Genomic DNA, 26072 nt, shown 5'->3' with positions numbered 1-26072 from the left:
TTGACCTGAGGACTCAACCCACTGCTGCTGGCTTTGAAGACAGAAGGAGGGGGCAGGAGCCAAGGAAAGTGGTGGCCTCTGTAAGTTGGGAACAGCCTTCAGTTTATAACTAGCAACAAAATGGGGACTTCATTCCCACAGATGCCAGAAACTGAATTTACAAGCAACCCAAATGAGCAGGAAAACTTATTCACAGAGCCTCTGGAAAGGAATGAAGTCTGGAGACATTTTGATTTCAACCCAGTAAGACCTGTGTCAGAGTTAACTATACAATTATGAAATAATACATTTGAGTTGTTTAAGGCACTATATTGGTAGTCATTTGTTAAAAGCACCCAGAAAAACAATATGCTGTCTAAAGCACGGTACTCTATTTTGGTAACCAGATCATTTTTGTAACATGAGATTAATATGATTTGTATTATCGTATTATCATTTACTGAGTACCACCCTGTGCAATGGAAATACCGCTGGCTTAGGTAAAATTAAATTATATCTCACAAATGGAAAATATAAAAGACTCTAGTGTCCTTTAAGAAAGCTGACATTACTAACTTAAGAACATCAGGGTATTGGATAAAAATATTAGCTTTGTTTTAGATCAACAATGTTAATATACCATGCTGACCCTTTATCATCTCTCAAGAACTGCACTTGGCAGGAATCACAGAATTGATTGTTCTCAATTTTAAAGCTTAGCCTTGGCAGTCTATAATATAAGAAGTTCACAGGAGCTCAAGGAATATTTAAATCTTTTCAAATAAAAGATACTCCAAAAAAATAAAAGATACTCCAAAATGATAGGAAAATAAAAATCACTTTTTCCAGGTGAGTGCAGGCAATATTAATAGCCAAAATTAAAAGGTTACTTTGGTGCTTTCACTTGTATTAACCAATGGATGTCCTTTTCTAAGATAGTATGTTCCAGTGTATTAACTTTCCCAAAGAAATAAAAGAACAGCAATTCACATGAGCCAAAAGATCACAAGAACTGTTATGGAAGGCACAGAATTAAAGAAAACCAGGAGCCTTCAGCTCATAAAGATGGTCAGGAGGAGATTCACCATCTAAGTCTACAAAATCAACAAAAGTAGGATGTTCCATTTTAAAATGGTAGATAGAATACAGGTTTGAAATTTTGTTTCCTCCCAAAACCCTAGTTAAATATATAAAGACACAAAATAACAAGGACAGGAAGAACCAAAATGAAACAAAAGTAACAAAATTTTGGAAGCTGGAAACCAAGGAAACTATGATAAAGGATTCAACCAACCCCACTCCCACCCCCACCACCCCCCAGAGCTGAAATGTAGCCAATGGTTGCAAGAGCTGAGAACCAAAGCAATTTATTCTGAAAACCCTCCAAAGACTCAGAACCGGAGTTCCCAATCTTGGGTGAAAGGCACGGAAGATGGTAGAGAAAAATGCAAAACTAGATTCCCAGATCCCCTTCCCAACACCTCGATTTCAGCACGTCTGTCCTCTGGATAGTCTTAACACAGGTGACTTCTGGAGTGGAGTTCTGGAGGTGAGATGGGAGGGGTGAAGAGGGAGGCACCCAACTTAAGTCCAAAGTGAATATAATGAAAGCGGAATGCTAACTTCAGGACTTTGACCTGTGTGGAAACTCTAACATAATCTAGCAAGGAGTTCAACATCTTGGGTCTAGGTCTCTACTGGATGAACTGCACACTGTTAAGAAAGACTGTTACATAAAAGGCAAACTTGGCTCTAACAGCAGTTCTCTATGCTACTAATTATGGAATCTCTAAGCTGTATTAAATCCAGCAGGAAGAGGATGGTATGGGAATCCCTGGATGCGGTGGGTACCACCCGCCCCAGACAGATCACCTTCTGACCCTTTCTATCTTCAGCATCTCAAGGGAGGTTAAAGGCATCACAGTGATGTATGTCAGGAAGCATTTAACAGAATCTGTTAAATCCTGTGTGCTGTTTTGGATCTGTCAGGAATTCTCTGTTCCTTATTAATTCCTGAATACTCAGGAATTAAGAGGAGAGGCAAGCCTCTCCCGGGGGCTGAGGAATCCAGGCATTTCCTTCATTAGTGTTTCTATATGGTGGTAAGTACCCTCTTCCTTCTTGTGAACCATACAGTAAAAGTGATTGTTTACAACTCTCTAATATGGATCGCCTATGTTTTGTAAGTCTGGAATTTTAATCTTTACCTCTGCTGAAAATAACTACTTTGTAAGACAGTATATATGCCCACACCATGTTGATTAAAACACCTTTGCTCTATCAGAGCTCTGGTCCCCGTGTCTTTCTCTCTCCCTCTCTCTTTTTCAGGCTGATCCCCTGGAGTGCAGAGGCTCTCTGAGTTCACTTTCCTGCCCGGGTTTCTAAGACCCTCTCAAGAAGGTGCTCTGCACCTTCACCCCATGGAGAGGGCGCCTGAGGCCTTCGTGAACAGAGCAAGCCCGGTGCCAGGGGCTTTACTGGCTTTCTTCGTAAACCAAGGAAATACAGCCTCTCTCTCTCCTTTACTTTCTAATCGGTCGACTCTGGACCACCAGGTTCCGGTCCATTAAAGGACCTCAACAGATGTGTGTAGTGCTCTGCTCCTTCTGGCAACATATGTTTTGTGATGAAACTTTCACTTTGATACACTCCCCCTGAAATGGTTTAATAGTACAGATCTCAGGCTTCTCTCTTACTAGTCACCAGACCACTGGCAGCCAGGCCTTTGCCCTCCAAGTAGGGGACTGAAAGACCCTTTTCTGAGGAATCTGACCTGCCCAAGAGAAAAAACTTGAAAATAATGACAATGGGAGCCACACCCCCACCCCCATCTACCAGTGGAAGCACTCACATGGCCCTAGAATAGTTGTTCTCCTTTGGGATGACCTTGCTCCCAAAGAATACCCGGTGATGTCTGGAAGCATTTTTGATCACACCTGTGTGGCTAGTGTCTAGTGAGTAGAGGTCAAAGGTACTATCAATCATCCTACAATGCACATGACAGTCCTCCTACACAGATATTCAGCAGTTCTAATTGTCCTTTCAGTGTCTCACTCTCAATCATGATCAGACAGCTTAACAAAGCTAAGCTTCTCTAATAGAGAAGAAAACAGATCGAGCACATGACTATCCCTCATGCTGCTGAGAGACATGTAAATACATCAGATAGACAAAGGTGCCATCCCATGCGGTCTTAGCTCATACAGCAGTTTTTTTTTTTTCTCCAATCATCCATCCTTGCCCACGGGATTCCTTGATAGCTCAGTTGGTAAAGAATTTGCCTGCAATGCAAAAGGCCCCAGTTCAATTCCTGGGTCAGGAAGATCTGCTGGAGAAGGGACAGTCTACCCACTCCAGTATTCTTGGGCTTCCCTTGTGGCTCAGCGGGTAAAGAATCTGCCTGCAATGTGGAAGACCTGGGTTTGATCCCTGGGTTGGGAAGATCCCCTAGAGAAGGGAAAGGCTATCCATTCCAGTATTCTGACTCAGAGAATTCCAAGGACTGTATAGTCCATGGGGTCACAAAGAGTCGGACACAACTGAGCGACTTGCACTATCCTATTCTCTGGTTTCAACGAAAATTATAACTACAGAAGATGAGTTCTGCAGTCAATAACCCTCATTATTCGTTCCAACTATCCAACAATTTACTACATACTCAGCACGTAAAGTCTGGGGCTGATACAGTATAAGAAGAAAAAGAAACTACTTCCTGCTCTTCAACAAGTCCAAATCTTCCTAGATAAGTTTTAGCATCTCATATTAAATTTGAAGCCTCCAAGTCCAGTTTACATTTCAAAAGGTAATGTTTTGTGAGTTCTGTAACAAACTAGGGAACTGGAATTGTAGGCACTGGGCTCACGAAAGCCTGCTATAACGTTCCATACAAACAACTAAGTCACCCTGCTGTGCAGCAGAGACTGACACAACACTGTAAATCAAACACATTTCAATAAAAAAAAAAAAAAAAGGGCAGAAGACTATAAAGTCCCCACACACTCAAAAGCACATCAGTAAGAAACTGATTAAATAAACTGATCCAGTCACTGATAAAAGGGAATAAATGCAGCCATAAAAGACTACCTGGATCCTTCTTTGGTAGTCTGGTACACACTGAATTGTGGGGGGCTGCTGATAGTGCCTCTTGGGCTGGGATGAGGTCCTTGACCAGGTGCAGTGGCCCACATGGTCACTGGCATCAAGGTCATGGCCCAGGGGTCAGGGATACTCAACCGGCTCACGGAGATCTGTGTGGTGAGGGGAACAGGAGGGGACTCGGTGTGATCCAAGAATGGCTCTTATAAATGACTTGAGCGAATGTTGAAACTAATGGGAGCTATGTTTCTCATTGTCAAAAAAGTACCTATGAGAAGACAGAAGCTAAATAAACCCTGTGGAGCAACACTAGAACTGGAGGCACTGATGTGAGTCATTGATTTCTTTATGTAGAGATGTCAAAAATGTCAAGTCTTTATGAACAGGAAAAAAGACTAAGGAACAAGAAATGCCACACGTAATCCTAGATTGGATAGACTTAGAAAGGACATCACTAGGACAACTGATGAAATGTGAATAGGGTCTATGGATTAGAGGAGATCATCGTACTGATGTTATCTTCTTGACTTCGATGCTTCTATTATAGTTATGTGGACATGTATTCTTATCTTTAAAAAACACACTTAAGTTTAGATCCTAAGTAGGTGATTAGGCACCATGACTCCAACTTACTCTTAAATGGCCCAGGAAAAAAACAAATACATCATGTGTGCATGTGTTAAAAAAAAAAGAAAGAATAAATGACAGGAAAAATATGGCTAAATGCTGAGAGTTGGGGAATATAGGAAGCGAACTGCAGGCATTCTGTGTGGCATTATGGCAACTTTTCTGAGACTGAAATTTCAAACTGAATAGGGGAAAAAAAGGATTCTTTGTAACTATATAAATCCCAAGGCATTTTAAATGAAAAAAGCAACACACAAAAAAACTTAGTAAAATATGTATTTTGCTATCTAAATAAAAAAGGGATGCTGAGAGTATGAACATATATAGAGAGTAACATGCCAGATCTGAACTACATTGATTTCTTCCACTGATAAAAAATTTGGGGTTTAAAGGGTATCAGGTCCAGCTAGAGAAGAAAACTTTTTTTTAATGTGAAAATCTGAATTGAGTACTATGTGAAGTGAAGTGTAACTAAGGAAAAAAAACAAACCCAGAGTACTTCAGTGGTTGCCAAATACAAGTCCCAGGCTGGTTACTTCAGAAGGACCTGAAGAACATTTATAACTACATCAGCAGGTCATCAGTTTCAGAAACTCTATTTCAGTGGGTACATCATAGCACTCATTGCAGTAAAATTTCCCTAGTTCCTAATATAACATAACATCGTTTGGGAACTGAGGCTTTAACCAAATCACCCAGACCTGATCCCCTCTAAACCCCAAATTCTAAGTAAATTAGAAATAAATAGTTTTTGTCCAATGAAATAAGACTATAATCTAGGGAAAGAATACTTCACAAGTGAAATCAGAAAATCTGAAAACTGGATTTGTACTGAACTCTGAATAGAAGCCAAGGCTCACTTGTTATTCTTTCTTTCTGCTTCCTTATTAAGGACCAAAAATACTGTTGAGGTCAAAGTAACCTGACTATTACCTGGTACAGAAAACACATTCAAATACTCTGCATTCTTCAAAAGGAACATTCTTTGTAAATATATTACAAGAGTATAGTTATTTACTTTTCATTATGAAAAATCAGTGGGTACAAGTAAATACAGTGTCTGTAACATTTAGATTTCACGTGGTAGATTCACCAGGGCTCATTTTATTACTGTGCTTTGTATTTTAATGTACATTAACTATATTCTGCATCAGATAAGGTAATTTTACAGGATAAGAAGGAAATTTTAAAAATTACAGCAACAAAACAGTTTAGATATCTGGTCCCTACATTTCAAAAAAGAGAAATAAATACGAGAAAATTAAGCATTACCATGCCAGCAGTACATATTTATTATTATTCATGAATGTCAAAAGACTTACAAGGCCCATTACTATTAGTATAACTGCACATATGAAATATCACTTAGTGACATGGAGTGAAAAGGACAGTTTCATATATATTTAAAAAATACATTCACATACACACATTCTCTCTCTCTCAAACATTCACTGTTCACTGCTACAAAAGCAGGAGGTATCAAGCTGCAGGAGTTTCAATATACATAACATGTTGAAATATCTCAAGCATAAAAACTACACTTAGGTTGCAAAAATAAAGTTTCTTTCTTCAAACATTTTGATCTGAACTCAAGCAAAGCAAACAATGAACACCAATGATTTGTATGCCATTTAACACAATTTAAAACATTAAAGGATCAACAGTTGTAAAAGTCCTGAAAATGTAGAGGTTATTTATAGGAATGAACAATGCATTTCTTCCCCCTGCCCCCCCAAAAAAAGTCTACAGCAGATGTGTTTCATCCTGGCTCTCAAATACTTGAAAATCATAATTTACTATATTCACACATCAAATTGAGGCAGAACAAAATGAGAAAATCATTACTTCAAACGAGGCATTATTGCCCTTAAATTTCCCTAGACAATTTCACTTGTGCAAGAGCATCATTTACCTGAAAGATCATGAGTCACAATCGAAGAGCACTCATACAAAACTATTTCCTTTTTTCTTTAAAAAGTGCCATGACTTCTTGACTTCTCGTTTTAAAAAACACTACCACCACCCCCACCACCACACATACACTAATGAAAGACCGTCTGTCTCCATCTCTTGTCAATCAGGAAAGGCCAGAGTGACTCTTTGATTCCAATTCGAAATGGTGTTCGCTGGCCAATGCCCAAGGTCTCCAATCTAGAGCAATCAAGCTGAGCATTTCTCGGACGTTGTGCTCCTACGACAGGACTGTCAGTTATCTTTAAAACAAACACACAAAATAAAAACTAAATGAGAAGCTCATTGATGAGGTTTTACATTCTCTATTTCCCTTTGCCCTCAGTGCAAGGAATATGATTTGATCCCTAGAAAAATAAATAAAGCATCTGCCACAATCAAGAAAGCATTTTTTCTATAAACTTCACCAATACACATGGGCTCCTTTACACATGGCAATTTAGAGAAATTTAACAATGGAAGCTGCCAACATACAAGCAAAGTTCACTTTGATTAGATTTCATGCAAAGATGGGCTCGATAAAGGACAGAGATGGTATGGACCTAATAGAAGCAGAAGATATTAAGAAGAGGTGGCAAGAATACACAGAAGAACTGTACAAAAAAGACCTTCACAACTCAGATACTCACGATGGTGTGATCACTCACTTAGAGCCAGACATCCTGGAATGTGAAGTCAAGTGGGCCTTAGAAAGCATCATTACGAACAAAGCTAGTGGAGGTGATGGAATTCCAGTTGAGCTCTTTCAAATCCTGAAAGATGATGCTGTGAAAGTGCTGCACTCAATATGCCAGCACATTTGGAAAATTCAGCAGTGGCCACAGGACTGGAAAAGGTCAGTTTTCACTCCAATCCCAAAGAAAGGCAATGCCAAAGAATGCTCAAACTACCGCACAATTGCACTCATCTTACACGCTAGTAAAGTAATGCTCAAAATTCTCCAAGCCAGGCTTCAGCAGTATGTGAACCGTAAACTTCCAGATGTTCAAGCTGGTTTTAGAAAAGGCAGAGGAACCAGAGATCAAATTGCCAACATCCGCTGGCTCATCCAAAAAGCCAGAGTTCCAGAAAAACATCTATTTCTGCTTTATTGACTATGCCAAAGCCTTTGACTGTGTGGCTCACAATCAACTGTGGAAAATTCTTCAAGAGATGGGAATACCAGACCATCTGACCTGCCTCTTGAGAAACCTATATGCAGGTCAGGAAGCAACAGTTAGAATGGGAAATGGAACAACAGACTGGTTCCAAATAGGAAAAGGAGTATGTCAAGGCTGTATATTGTCACCCTGCTTATTTAACTTCTATGCAGAGTACATCATGAGAAACGCTGGGCTGGAAGAAGCAGAAGCTGGAATCAAGATTGCCGGGAGAAATATCAATAACCTCAGATATGCAGATGACAACACCCTCACAGCAGACAGTGAAGAGGAACTAAAAAGCCTCTTGATGAAAGTGAAAGAGGAGAGTGAAAAAGTTGGCTTAAAGCTCAACATTCAGAAAACGAAGATCATGGCATCTGGTCCCATCACTTCATGGGAAAGAGATGGGGAAACAGTGGAAATAGTGTCAGGCTTTATTTTGGGGGGCTCCAAAACCACTGCAGATGGTGACTGCAGCCATGAAATTAAAAGACACTTACTCCTTGGAAGGAAAGTTATGACCAACCTAGATAGCATATTCAAAAGCTTTACTTTACACATTACTTTACACATTACTTTGCCAAGAAAGGTCCGTCTAGTCAAGGCTATGGTTTTTCCAGTGGTCATGTATGGATGTGAGAGTTGGCCTGTGAAGAAAGCTGAGGGCCGAAAAATTGATGCTTTTGAACTGTGGTGTTGGAGAAGACTCTTGAGAGTCCCTTGGACTGCAAGGAGATCCAACCAGTCCATTCTGAAGGAGATCAGCCCTGGGATTTCTTTGAAAGGAATGATGCTAAAGCTGAAACTCCAGTACTTTGGCCACGTCATGTGAAGAGTTGACTCATTGGAAAAGACTTTGATTCTGGGAGGGATTGGGGGCAGGAGGAGAAGGGGACGAAAGAGGATGAGATGGCTGGATGGCATCACTGACTCAATGGACATGAGTTTGACTGAACTGCAGAAGTTGGTGATGGACAGGGAGGCCTGGCATGCTGCGATTCATGGGGTCGCAAAGAGTCGGACACAACAGAGAACTGAACTGAACTGAATACTTTTAAACAACAAGAAAAATGTTATCCATAGAACACAACAGTGATGGACCTGGACTTCCAAGAAGTAAGAAGGTTACCTGTTTGTTTGTTTCGGCTGAGTACAGCTTGAGGGATCTTAGTTACCTGGCCGAGGATTGAATCTGGGCCTCAGCGGTGAAAGTGCCAAGTCTCAACCACTGGACTGCCAGGGAATTCCCAAGTAAGGTTCTAAATGCCATGTACTTACCGGTCTTAAGTGGCTGTTGGGGAGGTTGAAGGCATCTGCAATTGCACACGCCATTTCATACTTAGTCATCTGTTCGTTGCCAGACCAGTGAAAGGTTCCCTTAATTGATGGATCCTGACAAGGACACAAATAGTTCAAACTGGTTTCAAACTTTCTGAGTTGAGTGGAATAGCAACTGTGACAAGACAACTAACTTAAACAGGTCCAGGAAATATAATGTATCGTACCTTTCTGGAATGCTCTACGTAAGATATCTAAAATCAAATTCCTATAAATCTCCCCAGTTAAAAATGGAAATCAATTTTAGAATTTAGCCTTAAGAATTGTTTTAAAATAAATTGTTAGTGGCTCTGATTTAGTGGAAACCCTAAAATGATTACAGATTTTTATGAAACACAGACCAATTCAACTAGCATTTTCAATGATCCTAAGAAGCTAACACCAAAACTTAACAGAACCATTTTTCAAGATGAGTTAATTAGTCATAACATCCTTATTGTCATGGTACATATTTTTTAAAAATACACAAATTTTGATGCATTAAAAAAAAGTCACGCTACTATAAATATTCTAAAATAACTCAGTCTCTAACTTTCCTTTCTGTAGATATTCTATTTAGCTCTAACTTTTGCAAACACTTAAAATGAGCTATTTTTCAAATATCTAAAAGAATAATTATAAATTATTCTTACAGTGGCTGAAACAATTAAGGTTCTTCTGTGCCACTACCTAGATCTTAAATAGACATTACTCGGTACTTAAAACAGGCTTCTTACAAGACATCAGGCAAAGAAAAATACAAGTTTTCAGTTATCTTGCAGTGAGAGAATGACAAATGGAGTCTATAGTATTTGAGAAAAAAAATCAAATATAATAGCATAAAATTTTTATTATTCATAAATACAGCTACTATCCAAGTACTTTTGCTTGGTGTCCTTCTAAATGTTTAAAAAAGCACTGCGATTCTCACCAGCATCCTCTTCTCTGCTAACTGACGACACACGGTGGCCACATCTTTGACGTGCGTGGGGAACCGTTGCTGCCAGTGGTCCATGTTTGCGGACTTGTTGCTGAACTGCACTTTATCAAACATAATAGTCACAGCACTTTCCTCAAGCCTTTCAACTTCTCCATACAGAACAGGAATTCTCAAAACAGCAGCTCCTAGAGAGTAATAAAAGCAGATAATATTTCAAAGCTCACTGGTTCTTAAATCTTGCTGTAAGATCAGAGTGTGTAGATTTAAAATACATTATCACAGAACACATGCAATATACCAGAATGACACAGCTCACCTATTTAAACAAATGTGATCTAGAATATTTTTAAATGTCTCTGTCATGTAGGATATTTTTATAATTATATAATTTCATTACTGTGGCCATTAAAAATAAAACTGATCATGACAATTTCAACAAGTGATCCCTGATTATTCCTAAATTAAAAAAATAAATGCAATAAAGGACATTTTGGGGACAAAATTCCTACATAGATTGTGTATTGCATTAATGCTAAATTTCCTAAGTGTAATAACTGCATTGTAATTATGTGAAGAACATCCTTCTTGAAGATACATGGTGAAGTACTTTGGGGTGAAATTCAACTAATTCTCTATGAGTTCAGGAAAAAAAACAGTGTACGTGTAAAACATATGGCAAAACGTTAACAATTGGTGAAATCTGTATAAAGTGTATATGAGTGTTCACCACATAGTCCTTGAAATCACTGACTAAGGAATTATAAGGTATTTTATGTGGGTCAATACTAAGGAGTTATAATAGACTAGAAAATTTACACTAATTGAAATTCAATGAAAACTATTTTAAATTAACTTACTAAAGAGCTGGGCAGATGACTTATGAATAACACAGGTTTGAACAGTGTAGTTCCATTTATATGCAACTTTTTTTCATGCAAAATATCATGGATAAGATGTACTGAAGTGGATACCCTATCCTTACATAGGCATAAGGTGAGTGATAGTTAACATAAGGTTAATGTGTTTTCTTAATGTTTCATAACTTCATTTTCAAAGAGTTACATTACCATACAGTATGCCTCATCTCTCTGGTAACTAGAAAAACTCTGTATCAGTCTATCATCACAGGTAAGTGGTTTTTAAAAAAAAACAAATTAACAGTATTTAGCTGTATGATGAATGCCTGTAATACCTATGCCAATAGTTTTATAATGATTCATTCACTAGTGTATGGCCAAGGCTACCATGAAGCAATCGTTACTGATTACACTAAGCTACCATTTACTGCTTCTTCCTTACTAATTCCTGAATCATACCTGTAAATAAATATGAATTTCTTCTTAGATTATCTTCATTTTTGATGTGTGGTCTTATAATACATGACATGTACAGTGTTTTGTACCATCTAAAACAACACTAGTGTAGTTACTGACGGACGATTCATCTTGTAAACAAATGAGGTAAACTTACAGTGTTGATACAATACTGTATTTTCTCTTATGATTTTTTAATGTTTTATTCTCTCAAGATTACTTTAGGAATAGTATATAATACATATAACACACAAAATATGTGTAAATTGACTCTCTGTTTTAGTAAGGCTTGGGTCAAGAGCTGCTGTTTAGCTGCTAAGTTGTGTCTGACTTTTTTGCGACCCCATGGACTGCAGCCCACCAGGTTCCTCCATCCACAGGATTTCCCAGGCAAGAATACTGGAATGGGTTGACAGTTCCTACTCCCAGGGAACTTCCTGACCCAGGGATCAAACCTGCATCTCCTGTTTTGGCAGGAGGGCTCTTCACCACTGAGCCACCAGGGAAGACCCTCTGTCAAGAGTAGGCTGTGAGCAATTAAGTTTCTGGAATCTAAAGTTACACATGGATTTCCAAATACGCATGGGTTGGCAACACTAATCCCCAAGCTGTACAAGGGTCAGCTGTATACTAATATATATTCAAAGATGATTTCCAAAGGATAATCTATATTAATAATAATAAAAAACCTAGTCTGTATATGGTATGTATAGTAGGGGATGTTTCTCAAGGATGTAGTACAGTCTAAGGCAATAGTTTCAGTGCAAAGGATCATTAAATCAGGTATTATGCAGCCACTGATATGAAAAAGATATCCTAGAGATGGCTCCATAAGAACTGAAATGCATGTATGTGGGGGGAGAAAAATCAGTTTATAAAACAATATGCACAGATGTTTAGAAATCCACAAAAAACACTTCCATAACCACATTTAGTGCTTCTCTGAAGAAGCACTCTAAGAGAACTCTACAGTTTTAGATTAAAAAAAAAAAAAAATTTAAGGAGGTTATTTCTTTTATAATTAACACATTAATGTGTGTGTGTATATATACAAACCTTTTCATTATAGGGGACTGGAATGCAAAAGTAGGAAGTCAAGAAACACCTGGGGTAACAGGCAAACACACAGGAAAAAAGAAAAACCATACAAATGACTGTGGATATACAAACACAGGAAAAAAATTAACCATCCAAATGACAGAATACTGCAATCTAAGAAAAATGATACTGATCTTTTTTTTTTTTTTTTTTGGAAGATTACAAAAATCTGATTTACTTTCTATCTATAATGGTATTCATGTACACACTGATACTGGAAATGGTCTGAAAGGATTCATAAACTCTCCAGGATTTCAAAAATTCTTGTTTTTCTTGTTAACTACATTCCCTAGTTTTTCTCCAATGGATTTATGTTCCTTGACTAAAACAAAACAAAACAAAAAAAAAACAACAGGAACTTCTTCCCTGGTGGTCCAGTGGTTAAGAATCCGCCTTCCAATGCAGGAGATGTGGGTTCAATCCCAGGTCCAGGAAGTAAGATCCCACATGCCACAGAGCAACTAAGTCCATACATCACAACTAAGACCCGGCACAGCCAAGTAAAGAAAAACCACTAAATAAGTATTTAAAAAATTAAGATACAGACGCGCATACACACAAATCTTAAACAAAAAGGAATCCTCAAAAAGAGTCAGGGAGCTAACTAAAGAGATGTGTCTTACCTAAATTGTTCTCCAGGACGGCCTTTTCTCCTTCTAATTTTGTTTTGCCATATAGATTTAGGGGATTTGGTATGTCTTCCTCTCTATAAGGTGGGTTTGTTCCATCAAAAACATAATCAGAGCTAATGTAGATTAGAAATGCTCCAATTGCAGCTACCAAAAAAAAAAAAAGAGAGAGAGAGAAAATAATCTATTAAATTACTATACAACCTGATGCTTTACTGGAATTTGTAACAGCTTATTCATCAAAAGTATAACAAATTTCTTATAAGCCATCTACAAAATTTTAATATTTGCACACTCAGCGATCACTTAATTTTTATGAAGATTTTATAAAGTCTTCATTACCTGCTTCCTTTGCTAAATTCCCAGAAGCATCCACATTAAGTTGAGAAGCAGCATCTGGGTGATTTTCTACAACATCTGGCCTTCTCTCTGCTGCACAGTGTACGATGACATGGGGCTAGAAGTTAAGCATTGATGTGTTTTTAGCCCAAAAAGGAATAAAAACAGAAGAACTATAGCCTTCCAACAGTAAGTTAATTCATAGAAACATGTTTATTAAAACATTCCTTCAACTAAAGAATCTAATTTTTAATGTGGTTTTGTCACACTTCCCTTTTTCAACGTTCAAACTTCCTTAAAAATATACATAGGCCCTGAGAAGGAAAGAGCAATCGAGCAATCCCTAGGCAAAATCAGACAAAACTCTGGGGCAACAACCAAGCTTCTAAATCAAAATAAGCTTCATCCCCTCATCTGAGCGGGAGAAAAGGGCAATCATTTATGTAATTCATATGACCTAAATATTTAGTTAAGTCTGTGGGAAAGGGAGAGGAATAGCAATTGCAAATTAAATTCATAAATTCTAATCTCTTAACTTCATCATTTAAAGAAAATTAAGCATCCATAAAAACTTATATTGCCAGTTAAGTATGCTAAGCAGTGTGTGAGGATCAAGGATTTCACAATCTAATGGAAAAAATGGGTATGTAAAGAGACCGTTTCAATACTGTATAATGTGAAGGTCCATGGTAGAGACCGGGCATCTACTTCCCAGAGGAGCTGAGTCAGAGTTAAGTTTTGGGAAGACCAGTGATCAAAAGGGCTCATGTGCCCAAACACGAAACTTCCTCCTTCTCAGAAACTGCTTGAAGAAGCATGATCTGAAAGTTGCTTTCAAACTTACATGTGCATAAACTAGGATGGTTCTTAAAATGTGCAGTCCTAGGCTCTACCATAGGCTTACTGAATGAAAATTTTTGGGAGTGAGACATAAGAACAAGTTTTCCAAGTGATTCTGATGCAATGTTCTTTGGGTCGTATTTTTAGAAAGAACTTGAATTTCCGATTTCACCTCAAGAGCTGTAACAAAACCTAATTCTTTCTATAACTTTTCTGCGAAGATGGCCAACGAGTTGTTTAACTTCTCTGAGCCTTTGTGATTTCTAAAACGGAAATGAGTCCCTTGGACTGCAAGGGGATCAAACCAGTCAATCCTAAAGGAAATCAACCTTGAATATAGAGTAGAAAGACTGATGCTGAAGCTGAAGCTCCACTATTCTGGCCACCTAATGCAAACAGAGGACTCACTGGAAAAGACCCTGATTCTGGGAAAGATTGAGGGCAGGAGGAAAAGGGGGCAAGAGAGCATGAGATGGTTGGATAGCATCACCGACTCAATGGACATGAGTCTGAGCCAATTCTGGGAGATAGTGAAGGACAGGGAAGCCTGTCCTTCAGATGTGCTGCAGGCAATGGGGGTCACTAAGTCGGCAACTAAACAACAAAAACAGATATGAGAACAACTATTTTGCAGTGTTGTAAGGTTAACAGATACTATTTTCAAAAGGATTTGTAGTGGAAGGAGAGGGTGGGACAAAATTGAGAGAGTAGCAATGACAGATATACCACCATGTATAAAATAGCTAACTAATGGGAAGCTGCTATATTTAACATAGGGAGCACCGCTCTGTGACAACCTTAAGAAGTAGAAATGGGGCGGGTGGCTCAAGAGGGAGGGGATAAACATATACATACACACACATACACACACACACGGCTCATCTGTGTAGTTTTACCGCAGAAACCAACACAACATTGTAAAGCAATTATCCTCCAGTTAAAAATAAAAAATACAGAAGCAAATATTTTTACCCTCAAAACAAGAAAAGGATTTGCACAGAAAGTGGTACTTAGAAGAGTAATTCTCAAACAGAAGCTTTTTACAAAATGCTTAATTTTCTGCCTTTTGTTAACCTATATCTCAACCTAATTTTTCTAAGGATGACATACTTTTCCACCCCCTCAAAAAAAGAAAAAATGTGCACTGTATACTATTGTTGCTTAATAGGTTAGAGCTTAAGTACTATAACTTCCTTGAGAACAACAATTTTTATATCACCCAGACAGAATCACTGCAGATAGTGACTGCAGCCATGAAATTAAAAGACGCTTGCTCCTTGGAAGAAATGCTATGAAGAACCTAGACAGCACACTGAAGAGTATAGACATTGCTTTGCCAACAAAGGTCCATCTAGTCAAGGCTATGGTTTTTCCAGTGGTCATGTATGGATGTGAGAGTTGGACTATCAAGAAAGCTGAGCACCGAAGAATTAATGCTTCTGAACTGTGGTGATGGAGAAGACTCTTGAGAGTCCCTTGGACTATAAGATTAAACCAGTCAATTCTAAAGGAAATCAGTCCTGAACGTTCATTGGAAGGACTGATGCTGAAGCTGAAACTCCAATACTATGGCCACCTGACGCGACGAACCAACTCACTGGAAAAGACTCTGATGCTGGGAAAGATTGATGGCAGGAGGAGGAGACAACAGAGGATGAGATGTTTGGATGGCATCACCAACTCAATGCACGTGAGTCTGAGTAGGCTCTGGGAGTTGCTGATGGACAGCGAAGCCTGGCATGCTGCAGTCCACGGGGTCGCAAAGAGTTGGACATGACTGAGTGACTGAACTGAGACAATTCTTAATAGTTTCTTCCTTACCAGCTGAGCTACCAGGAAAGCCCCTTAATAGTTTACTTATGCTTTAAAATAAACCATACCTGAAAATCATAAATGATGTGATGAACTGCATTAGAATCCAAGAGATTGACCTGCTCAAATTTTGGTCTTGCTCTTCTAAAACCACAGCCAACGGCATGCCAATTATTCTGCTGAAATTCTTTGTACACAGCTCTGCCAAGAAGCCCAGTGGCACCAGTAATGAGAACCCGCCTGTTGGGGATGTTAACTTCCTCCTAAAATGTGAAAGAGGAGAAAAGAAGTAATTAATTTGAAAATAGCCTCTCAACAAAATTAGCCACCATCTTCATTTAACTAAACATTTCAAGTCTGAGTTGTCTGCTTCAAGTCCCATATGTATAACTCTTAAGTTAGAACGAAGATCAAACTGCATCAGTAAGTATGTCACTTAAGAGAAAGTTTTAATAATCCTTCCCGAGAAAAGGAACCTAAGATGATACTGCAAGGAATCACCTAGTCAAACAGATTTAGATTTCCTAACAGTAATAATGGAAAAACTTAATTTTTAGGATCAATGATGTCCAAAGTAGTAATAACCATCAACTTTATGTTCTTCTATTTATAAAAATGCAGTTTAAAGCTTACTTATTTCTGCCCTGATTAAATATTAGGGTTATTCTGCGAACATGTTTCCAAACCGACAGTTTTGCTCTTCAATTTTTAATCTCAAGTTTTCTTTTAAACTCATTATTGGGATATGTCCAAATTAGAGTATTTCATATTTCATAGAAATTTATGTGGAAGAAAAATAAATTTGGTCCTTATAGAACTAACATTCTAAGTTTAACTAAACTTGTAAATATTCCTACACTGACTCTAAATTTACCTATATAGACCAGTTAAAACTAATAAAACATAAGTAGAGGATAAGAAAAAAATATTTTAAACTGATCTATGTTACTATTGTGAAAAAGGAAAAATTCCTCACACACTGAGATAAAAAAAAAACTACTATTTAGGAAACAATTCCAATTATCTATACATAGAAATTTCCCTTCTTCCCAAGACAGGTTAACGCCAAATATCCTCACAGATATTTGAATTAAGAAAACACTATTCAAAACAAAAAACAGTTATTAGCGTATCAGCTTGAAGCCTTTTAAATTTGAAATGTTGGTTTAGTCACTTAATTCTGAGCTGTCAAAAACCTTAAGTATACACACAATACCCAAAGATCTTTTTCCCCAGCCCTCAAGACAGCTAATTTAACAGACTATACTTGAAAAAGAAAAAGAAGAAAAAAAAAAAGGCCACCTAAATCAAGTATGTCTATCAAAGGAAAAACCAGAAATGAAAGGGCTGAAACAGAAACCAGAAACAGAATGAAGGCTAAGTTTTTAAAGATATTTCTTCCTTAGTTCACCACATTTCAAGATGTTTTAGAAGCTGAAGAAAAATTCATCTAGGCTCTCTCTTGCAAAACTTGGCTCTAAGTCAAACAATCTATGCAAACAAAGATTTAAGCCAGCAAAATATTTTCTTTGAATTTTTGGCAAGAAAACAGCCCTGCAAAGACTGCAATTGTTAAAGAGGTTAAAACAGGCCAGGTTTAGTAGAGACACAATCAGAAAACAATTTGCACAGGATAAATACCACAAAGATCCCTGGGAAAATATTATAAAGGCCTATGAGTTGGTTTCTTCTGAGTTTCTCATGTCACTCTAAAGAAGGAAAGGAATAGACAGTGGTTCTTGGATCAGTGGTTCACAGGCAAACGCCTAGGACAGGAATCAACTGGAAGGCTTTCAGATCCAGTAGATTTGGAATGAGGCCTGATAATCGGCATTTCTAACAAGTTTCCAGGTGGTGCTGATGCTGGTGATTTGGAAACTGAACTTGAGAATTCCAGGAACATCCAAGACCTTCCTAAAGATAGCTCTGACTCAAACAAATAAAAACAAACTGCCATTTACCCTTCCAGAAGCAACAACCTCGTTACCCTTTTCCCCTTAAAAAGGAAAACTAGAAAAAGAAGTCAAAGACCAAACATCATGCTTGTAGTAACCACGAAATTACTGAACAGTAAAATAAGATCTCTGTGTACTTCACTGGTGAGTGAAGCACATTTTTTCTTCATTTATCATCTGTTAAATGAAGGAAATAAAGATGCATCTTACAAATGTGTTTGGCAGTCTTTTTGCCTTTTCAGTGCATCTTAAGAGTCCAGATAATCTCACAATTGAGTGCATCTTAGATTTGATGAAATATAGTATTAAGTTACAAACACAGCGAGGGTCTTTAAAGCATATAAGATTCTTCACTTTAAAATAGTATGGGTGGTTGCATGGAGAAGATACAAACTCTGTACAGCCTGGGATAATTTGTAAGCTCCCTGGAAGAAAATAGTTCAATAGTTACCTAGTGGTAAGATGTCAGTGTGCAATAATTTTCTATAATAAAAGAGCAGAGAACTGAAGTGCAAGCATTTTCTGAAACAAAGAGATTCTGCACAATCCTCTTCTTGCAAATTCTCATGTGAGAGTTTTCCAAAGCGAGGAACCTTAAATCTAAAGATGTCACAGGTTTTGCCCACAGTAAAAGGAAAAAGGTTGGAAACACAACTGGTGTCCTTTTGCTTCTATCTATCGTCTAGTCAAATGCATGCTGAGTTTTGTCTCAATCCTTTGAACTTATACTTGGTTTCTTGATGACTAAATTTTATCTTCTCTGCCACAAACTGTGGCATTAAGAAGTTACTCCAACTCTACTAATGTAACTTGCTGGTAAAAGTATGCATTTGGACAGATGATTAAGGCTCTTACAGCTTTACAATCCTATAATTCTAACATTTTCCATATTACCCTTCCCATAGAAGATATCCCAATAAACTGAAAGAAGTCTTGTTTAAAGTAACTTTTCTTCTTTTCATACAGTTCTCTTTGGAGACTCAATCAGCATGTTCTGTCACAGTACAGAAGCCAAAACAAGAAGTTTTCAATCAGATTACAAGTCTTTTGGTGGTTGGCAAATAAAATACACATCACTCTGAAATTAACAGAAGTCAAAACAAAATATCTCTATTTTTGAGTCTCTGTAACAGAACTCCACCTGAAGCATCTTAAAGCACAGTTTTGATTCTTTTAAAACCAGGGAAATATTCCTCTGAAAATAATTTCGGCTCATTACTCTATAAATTACTTTACTTCTGCCAAACACAGGAATGTCCAACACCTCGAGGAACTCTAAATGAGGAACAAAAAGCTGCGTAGTTAACAAGCATAATTAAGACCTGAATATATTCTGTCTTCCTGAAAAGTCTATTTTTCAGTTTTTATTCTTATTAGTCAAGTATATTAAACATGACTTTAATTTGCATCTGCCTCTTCTCCCACCAACTCACAGATTTACAGAATTCAGTAACACCAGGTGACCAGATTTATACATACACACACACACAAAACAAAATGTTTGAAAAAGTAAGTACATATAAATAAATGAAGAGTCATAGCTCTTATTATGCCATCAAATCAAATAATAGCAAATTCTAAGGTACAGGACAATAAAAGGCTCTTCCAAAATGATCCAAAACAGTACTCTGGGACAGTGGTTTCTACTTTAGCACACTTGGATTAACTTCTACTAAAAATGTCCTAGAGAAAGTCAAGAGTGAAATATCACAAATATCTAAAGTAGGATCTTCTTAAGTTTTAGTGATAATTATACTTTGCTATTTTCAGAACCTCTTCAATTTGGCAAAGTTTCACATTGATTTATTTGATTCTCACAACATTCCCCTAGAGATAGATCTTTGAGTAGACACTCCTGGACTTTGAGAAGCTTTTTAAAATACCTAGGTGACACTGGTCTAAACTCCCACTGTCACTCTATTGTACCCCACAGCCAGTAATATGAACAGGAACCACCACAGTTTATTCCTGTAACATAAACTATAGAACAGTCCCACTACTACAGGTTCTGAGAGAAGCAAATACGTGTCAAGCCTTTGGTTGTGTAATTTGAATGAAGGAAAACGCATTTTCATTTGTTTACTGAACTCACTGTTAAAACTGATTAACCTTTATATACTCACACATGCATGCCCAGTGCACATACACACATACATAAACAAGCAATATGCAACTTTAGGGACTCAGCATTGTGAGGGGGTACACAGGAGCGAAACAGAAGATCAAACAGCCCATCCATTCTAACTTTACTCCCCAAATCCCAAAATGACTTGAAAACACTAAATATGCTATATTTTGAAGGTGTAAAAATTTTGCATTCTCAACAACAGCCATCACTTACACCTTCTCTTAAATCCTTAAGATATACTGATTTTGGCGTGAACATTCTTCTTATCCCCAGGGCTAAATATCCTATGGACTGATGAATACTGAGGGGCCTGGGATGAAATAGAGATTGGGGTTTATGGAGATTTATGCAATCTCTGCAGTGGTTCAAAGCTTGAGACAGTCAAAGAGATTGTACTTGAATCCCAGCTGCAATCTTACTGAATGAACTTGGACCAAAGACCTGCTCTCTTAGTCTCAAATATCTGTAAAATGGAACAAAACAAATAATGCATATAAAGTGCACAACAGTGCCATGCATAAACTAAGAGTTCAGGTCTTATCTCCAATCCTGTTACTACTTCTGAAAAGCCACATGGCTCCTTTTTTTCCTCAGAGATACGAACAGTTAAGATCAAAAGATATGAACAAAGGATAAAAACGAAATTTAGAAAAAGTCAAAACAGCTCGGAAAACCCCTCTTCATTCCTGAGAGGAGAGACGGGAGGCTAGAAAGTGAAACCCGACCTAATCATTTCCTGTCGCAGTGGCTGAGAAACAAAACACAGAGGAGTGTGCACCGAGGTAAACAAACTCGGCGGCGCCGCCCTAGTCTCCTGGGGCCTCCGACTCTGGGAGGATGCGTCTGGAAAACCACTCGAGCCCCCGCCACCAGACTTCCCGCTCAGCGCACTTGGTTACCACGAGACGTCTCCCCACCCCGCAAGACCCGGGGCGACTCCCTCACCTCCACCAACCGGCAGTCCCCGGGAACAAAGTGGATAGAGAGCTCTTTCTCCCGGCCCACCATGCCCGCCGTCTTTGCGCTGTCGTCGCCGCCGCCGCCGCAGCGACCGCCACTTCCTTCAGCCCGGGATCGCGGCGGGCCGCAGCTCCAACCCCTTCGGCCCGCCTACCCTAGGTCCGGGCCAGCCCCCTTTCACCGCTTCCGGCTTCCGCCGCCAAGACCGCGCTTCCTGATTGGCCACGCTCCGCCGACGCCCCTGAAAGGAGGCGGGCGCGTTCGGGACGCTCCCAGCCCACGCGCCAACTCTTAAAGGGATACACAAAACAAAGGCCCTGGTCTTAAACTGGGAATACGAGTTTTGTTTAGAGGCCGGCAGGGGACGGGAGGGGGACACGGGGGGCGGGGGTCAAGAATATTTTGTGTGTTCTTCTTTCTCGACTAGGTAAGGAGTGAATTGGATTGCTCAGACTGTGTGCGGTGTCTAAGAATCAACTGGGCACGTGATACATAAAGCGGGATGGAGGTGGTGGTGTAGTCGCTAAGTCGTGCTCCACTCTTGCGATTCCACGGACAGAAGAGCCTGGCAGTCTACAGTCCATGGGATTCTCCAGGCAAGAACACTGGAGTGGGTTGCCCTTTCCTTCTCCAGGGGATCTTCCCAACCCAGGGATCGAACCCGGATCTCCTGCATTGTGGGCGGATTCTTTACCAACTGAACTACAAGGGAAGCCCCATAAAACGGGATGAAACACTTTAAAGTCTTGGTGGGAAGAGTGAAGCGGGGAGAGGAGGCGGCACAACGCGTCTGTATCTCTAGAGCATTAAGTTTTTCTTGAGAGATTGAAAGAGTGAAATAAAAATAATAAGTATTGATATCTGCGTCATTAACACTTAAAGAACCCATTTGTCTTTCTGGCATGCCAGAAAGTTGTACGCGTGAAATTCCGAACGTGTCAAACTCTTAACTAGTTAAAAATAAAAACACGTAGGGGGCTGGGGGACGAATTATTTGGTTGCCCCTTCAAAGCAAGGATTCTCGGACTTTTATCAGTAATTGCTGAATGAGTTATTGTAGGAGCCTGGCGGGCTACAGTCCATGGGGTCGCAGAGTCAGACACAACTTTGCGACTAAACAATGATTGGGACCCTACATTTAGTGAACTTTAACCGGAGTCAAGATCAGCCTTTGAGAAGCACCGCCTTACAGGTTGCAGCGTCAAGCTACGCGAGGCGAACCTCCACTACCAAGAAAAGTAAAAGAACTAGTAGAGAGTCATGCTGAACCGTCTACCACCTGGATTACGCTTTTTTCAAGTGACAGATCAAAAACGGCCCTATTAGGCAACTGCAACTGATTTCCAGTTCAAACCCGAAAAGCCGGGATGCCTGTGAAATTTACTCGCAAAAAACCCGAGCATGGATCTCATAGGTTTTGTCAAATTTGAACGTAAATCTGTACTGTTCTTGTCCAGACACGCAGGATACCAAAACCTTAAAAGTCGCCCACAAACGTGATTACTGCTTGGGTCTTTCTAAAACATATTTTCATACACCTTTTTTGGTTTAATCTTAGAGCTCAACATTAAGCAGCCTTTAAAAAATTTTTTTCCACTTCTGAGTCCGGTGACTTTCTTTCCTACTCAACCCCCCAAAAGAACTCATTTCCTAATTACTGTAAGAATAAAGTTTCTTTTGAACTGAAACAAGAGAGACTGAGCCTTCACACTTTTCTATTTTTGTTTTACTCCAGGCTGTTAATCAATTTAGCATTATTTAGAGTCCTTGAGAGAAAAGCTCCAACGCGAAACCACGCATAATTTGCAAACAACAAAGAAATGGTGTGGGTGTTGGGGGAACAGATTCAAGATCCTCTTGATCGTTTTTTAAAAGTAATTTTTGTGAAGTTTCTAGTTGCAACGGTAATGCAATCTAATCTTTCCAGAAAAAAAAAAATTCTGTCCTACTCGAAGACGATTTAAGGACTTGCATATGCAATTAGCATTTTGATTCTCAGAGCAGCCTTATCTGGAGTGAGGAACAAAAAGAGTTTACTTGCCTACATTTGAGGATCTGGTTTAATATTTGCCAGATAAAACTTGGGTATGGTTCTAGGGGCACATCTTCATACATGGGTTTTAATCATCCTTTTTAAAAATGGAAGTTTCTACATGAATAAAAACGCCATTGTTATACAGACAATATCCAAGTTCGTGTGGTGGCTAAGTCTATAAATTTAAATAGAGCAATCTAGAGATAAAAGTTAGGTTAGCAGGTTCATTTCTTGCCAAGACAAAGAAAGCCTGGAGCACCCAACTATAGATAAAAGCGTTATTTCTATAGAACCTTCACCTACATGAATGCATTTTAATCTGGTTAAGTGAAACTGCTGTTTTGGGTTATTTTTGTCGATTGAGACTTAGCTGAGCTCTCCATACAGGGTCAATAATTAAAGCTGTTTAATTATTCCAAGTCCCAAAGTTATAAGTCTTAAATGAAAGACTTTTTTTTTAAAACACACCCTTTTCGGCTTTTACGTTCCCAGACGTTCACTGGGATTCTTGTAAAGAAACTCTATAAAACTCCAGACTGCTTTTCTTGAATAGCTCACTCTTACCTGTTCCATGTTCTCTGGCATTTCAGGCATGATTCCAAAATTATCTGAGGAAAAAGATTTGAGATGGGTTTCAGCCTCTGCCTCCTCGGACCGGGTCTTTGTTCTGCCTGCAGAGAGCGTAAGCACGCGAAAACGTGAGCCACAGCTTCACTCGACCTTTGAAATTAGCATTTTGAGTCGGATCCCAGAATCTCGTGCAGCATTCCACATTGCAGTAAACTGGCAGCTGATTCCCCGTGGCAGTCTTGAAAATACCCAATGAGAAGTTTCATGTTGTACTGCCAGCCAAATAAGGTCCATTATCAAAACCATTAGGAGAACCAACTTAGAAAGAAATATAGATACAACCACAAAAAGCTTCCTGTGAAGACTTGTTGCAATTTTCTCTTGTGAAAGAAAAGCAAGAGCCAGCAGTTGGAAAGCACGCAGGCCATGCAATTGATTCCTATTCTGAAATAGTTTATTGAGTTATGTCTGATTACAACAGAATCCGTTTGGTAAAGTTCTCCAGTGGTTTCTAATTAATTATTTCAAAGGACCGGTAAAAGGCACTTGTGGTAACAATACGCAGATGTTAAAAACCAACAGGTTATTTCCATTAATATGTCCTGTCCCGTTTGAGGAAATGGTGGGTGGAGTAATTTAAATTTGGCTGAGCTTTAAGGACTCCTGTTTCCGTGATTCCCAGACCTACCAGCACCGAAAAATCTATGAAACAAAATCAAGTGAAGCCTGGCAATCCTATTTTTAAAGTTTAAAGGGTATTGAATATACTCTGTTAAATTTTGAACCACTATTCTGGATTAAGGCCTTTTAACAGTTTAACAACAACCAACAAAAAGAATTGCCATTCAGGTACTTCCTGGGTGATCCACCAGTGGTTAAGACTTCCGATTTCCAACGGAGGGGTTGAGAGTTCTTAGCTACACTTTAGCATGTAGCTAAGATCCTACATGCCTCTCTGGTCAAAAGACCAAAACATAAAAACCAGAAGCAATATTGTAAAAATTCATTAAAAGCTTTTTTAAAAATTGCCATTCATGTAGAGCTTTAGAAAAACATGACTTTTTATATTCCACTCCTATAAAGCACCTGGTAAACGGTATGAGGCATGTAGACGGTCTGTAAGTGATGAAGAATATACAATTTTTAAAAAGTGATGAATTAAAGTTCATCCAATACTTCAGCCACCTGATGCAAAGAGCTGACTCATTTGAAAAGACCCTGATGCTGGGAAAGATTGAGGGCAGGAGGAGAAGGGTACAACAGAGGATGAGATGGTTGGATGGCATCACCTTTTCAATGGTAGGCTCCGGGAGTTGGTGGTGGACAGGGAGGCCTGGTGTGCTGCAGTTCATGGGGTTGCAAAGAGTTGGACATGACTGAGCGACTGAACTGAACTGAAAGTTCATCAAAATTTAAAACTTCTGTTAATCAGAAGACAAAATTAAGAAAACAAGTAAAACAGACTGGGGAAAATGATCTTGATACATTTATCTAAAAGTACTTACATTCAGAATACTTAAACTCCAACTCAAAGTATTTTAAAAATCATTTTTTAAATGGACATAAGTTTCGAACAGACGCTTTACAAACTACAGATAACATTTGTAGAAAGTTTTACTTTCCTTTTAGTTTCCAAGGATTCACTAATAAAAGAAACCACTCATTACACACACAATAAACAATCTTATTATTTAATAGATTATCTGACTTAATTTCAATGAGAAGTGAAAGAAGCGCTCAGTCATATCTGACTCTTTGGACTGTAGCCCACCAAGCTTCTCTGTCCCTGGAATTTTCCAGGTAAGAATACTGCAATTAGTAGCCATTCCTTTCTCCCGGGGGATCATCCGAACCCAGGGATCGAACCTGGGTCTCCTTCATTGCAGGCAGAATCTTTACTTTCTGCGCCACCAGGGAAGCACAGTATTCAGCTATAATACAGTCAGTATACAATCCAATATACATAATTTCAATAAATAGTTATTAAAAGAAGAGAAATAGAAACAATAGAAGTAACAGCTTACATATCACCAAATTGGGAAGACAACGTATATTCAGACTTGAACAGCACCAGGAAGTCCCCAAATAACAGCAATCTGGAGTTCCAGTTGGGAAAAGGGTCCTGGGTGGTGTGTGCACCCTGTGGGTGAGACTTCAAATTGCAGCTTCTGCGTGCTCTCCCTAATAATCCCAGGCTGTAAACTATCATCAGTTTATATGCAAAAATGCAGCTCTTTTTTTTAACTTTTACAATGGTATTTGTTTCACCTTGTGAGTCATAAGACTTCTTGTGGGGGGTGGGGATGGGCCTTTGGCCAAGCT

The 26072-nt window shown here is 38.8% G+C and overlaps 1 protein-coding gene across 2 annotated transcripts; it reads right to left on the bottom strand.

Annotated features, from left to right (window-relative positions):
- Positions 1–5785: 5785 nt before the first annotated feature.
- MAT2B (methionine adenosyltransferase 2 non-catalytic beta subunit) lies at positions 5786–23961 on the bottom strand. 2 transcript variants are annotated; one of them, XM_019965364.2, is made up of 7 exons: positions 23745–23961; positions 16171–16365; positions 13454–13568; positions 13106–13258; positions 10063–10256; positions 9093–9206; positions 5786–6914 (listed from the first exon to the last, which is right to left on the bottom strand). In XM_019965364.2, the coding sequence occupies exons 1-7, from the start codon at positions 23772–23774 to the stop codon at positions 6744–6746; spliced, it is 972 nt and encodes a 323-aa protein (XP_019820923.2). In that variant the 5' UTR covers positions 23775–23961; the 3' UTR covers positions 5786–6743. The 2 variants fall into 2 exon arrangements, with proteins under 2 accessions (XP_019820923.2, XP_019820922.2); XM_019965363.2 differs by lacking the exon at positions 23745–23961 and adding an exon at positions 21131–21317.
- Between the last annotated feature and the right edge of the window lie 2111 nt (positions 23962–26072).

Source organism: Bos indicus, chromosome 7 (assembly GCF_029378745.1).
Source record: "Bos indicus isolate NIAB-ARS_2022 breed Sahiwal x Tharparkar chromosome 7, NIAB-ARS_B.indTharparkar_mat_pri_1.0, whole genome shotgun sequence".
Classification (NCBI taxonomy): Eukaryota; Metazoa; Chordata; class Mammalia; order Artiodactyla; family Bovidae; genus Bos; species Bos indicus.
This window is presented reverse-complemented; position numbering and strand designations above follow the sequence as displayed.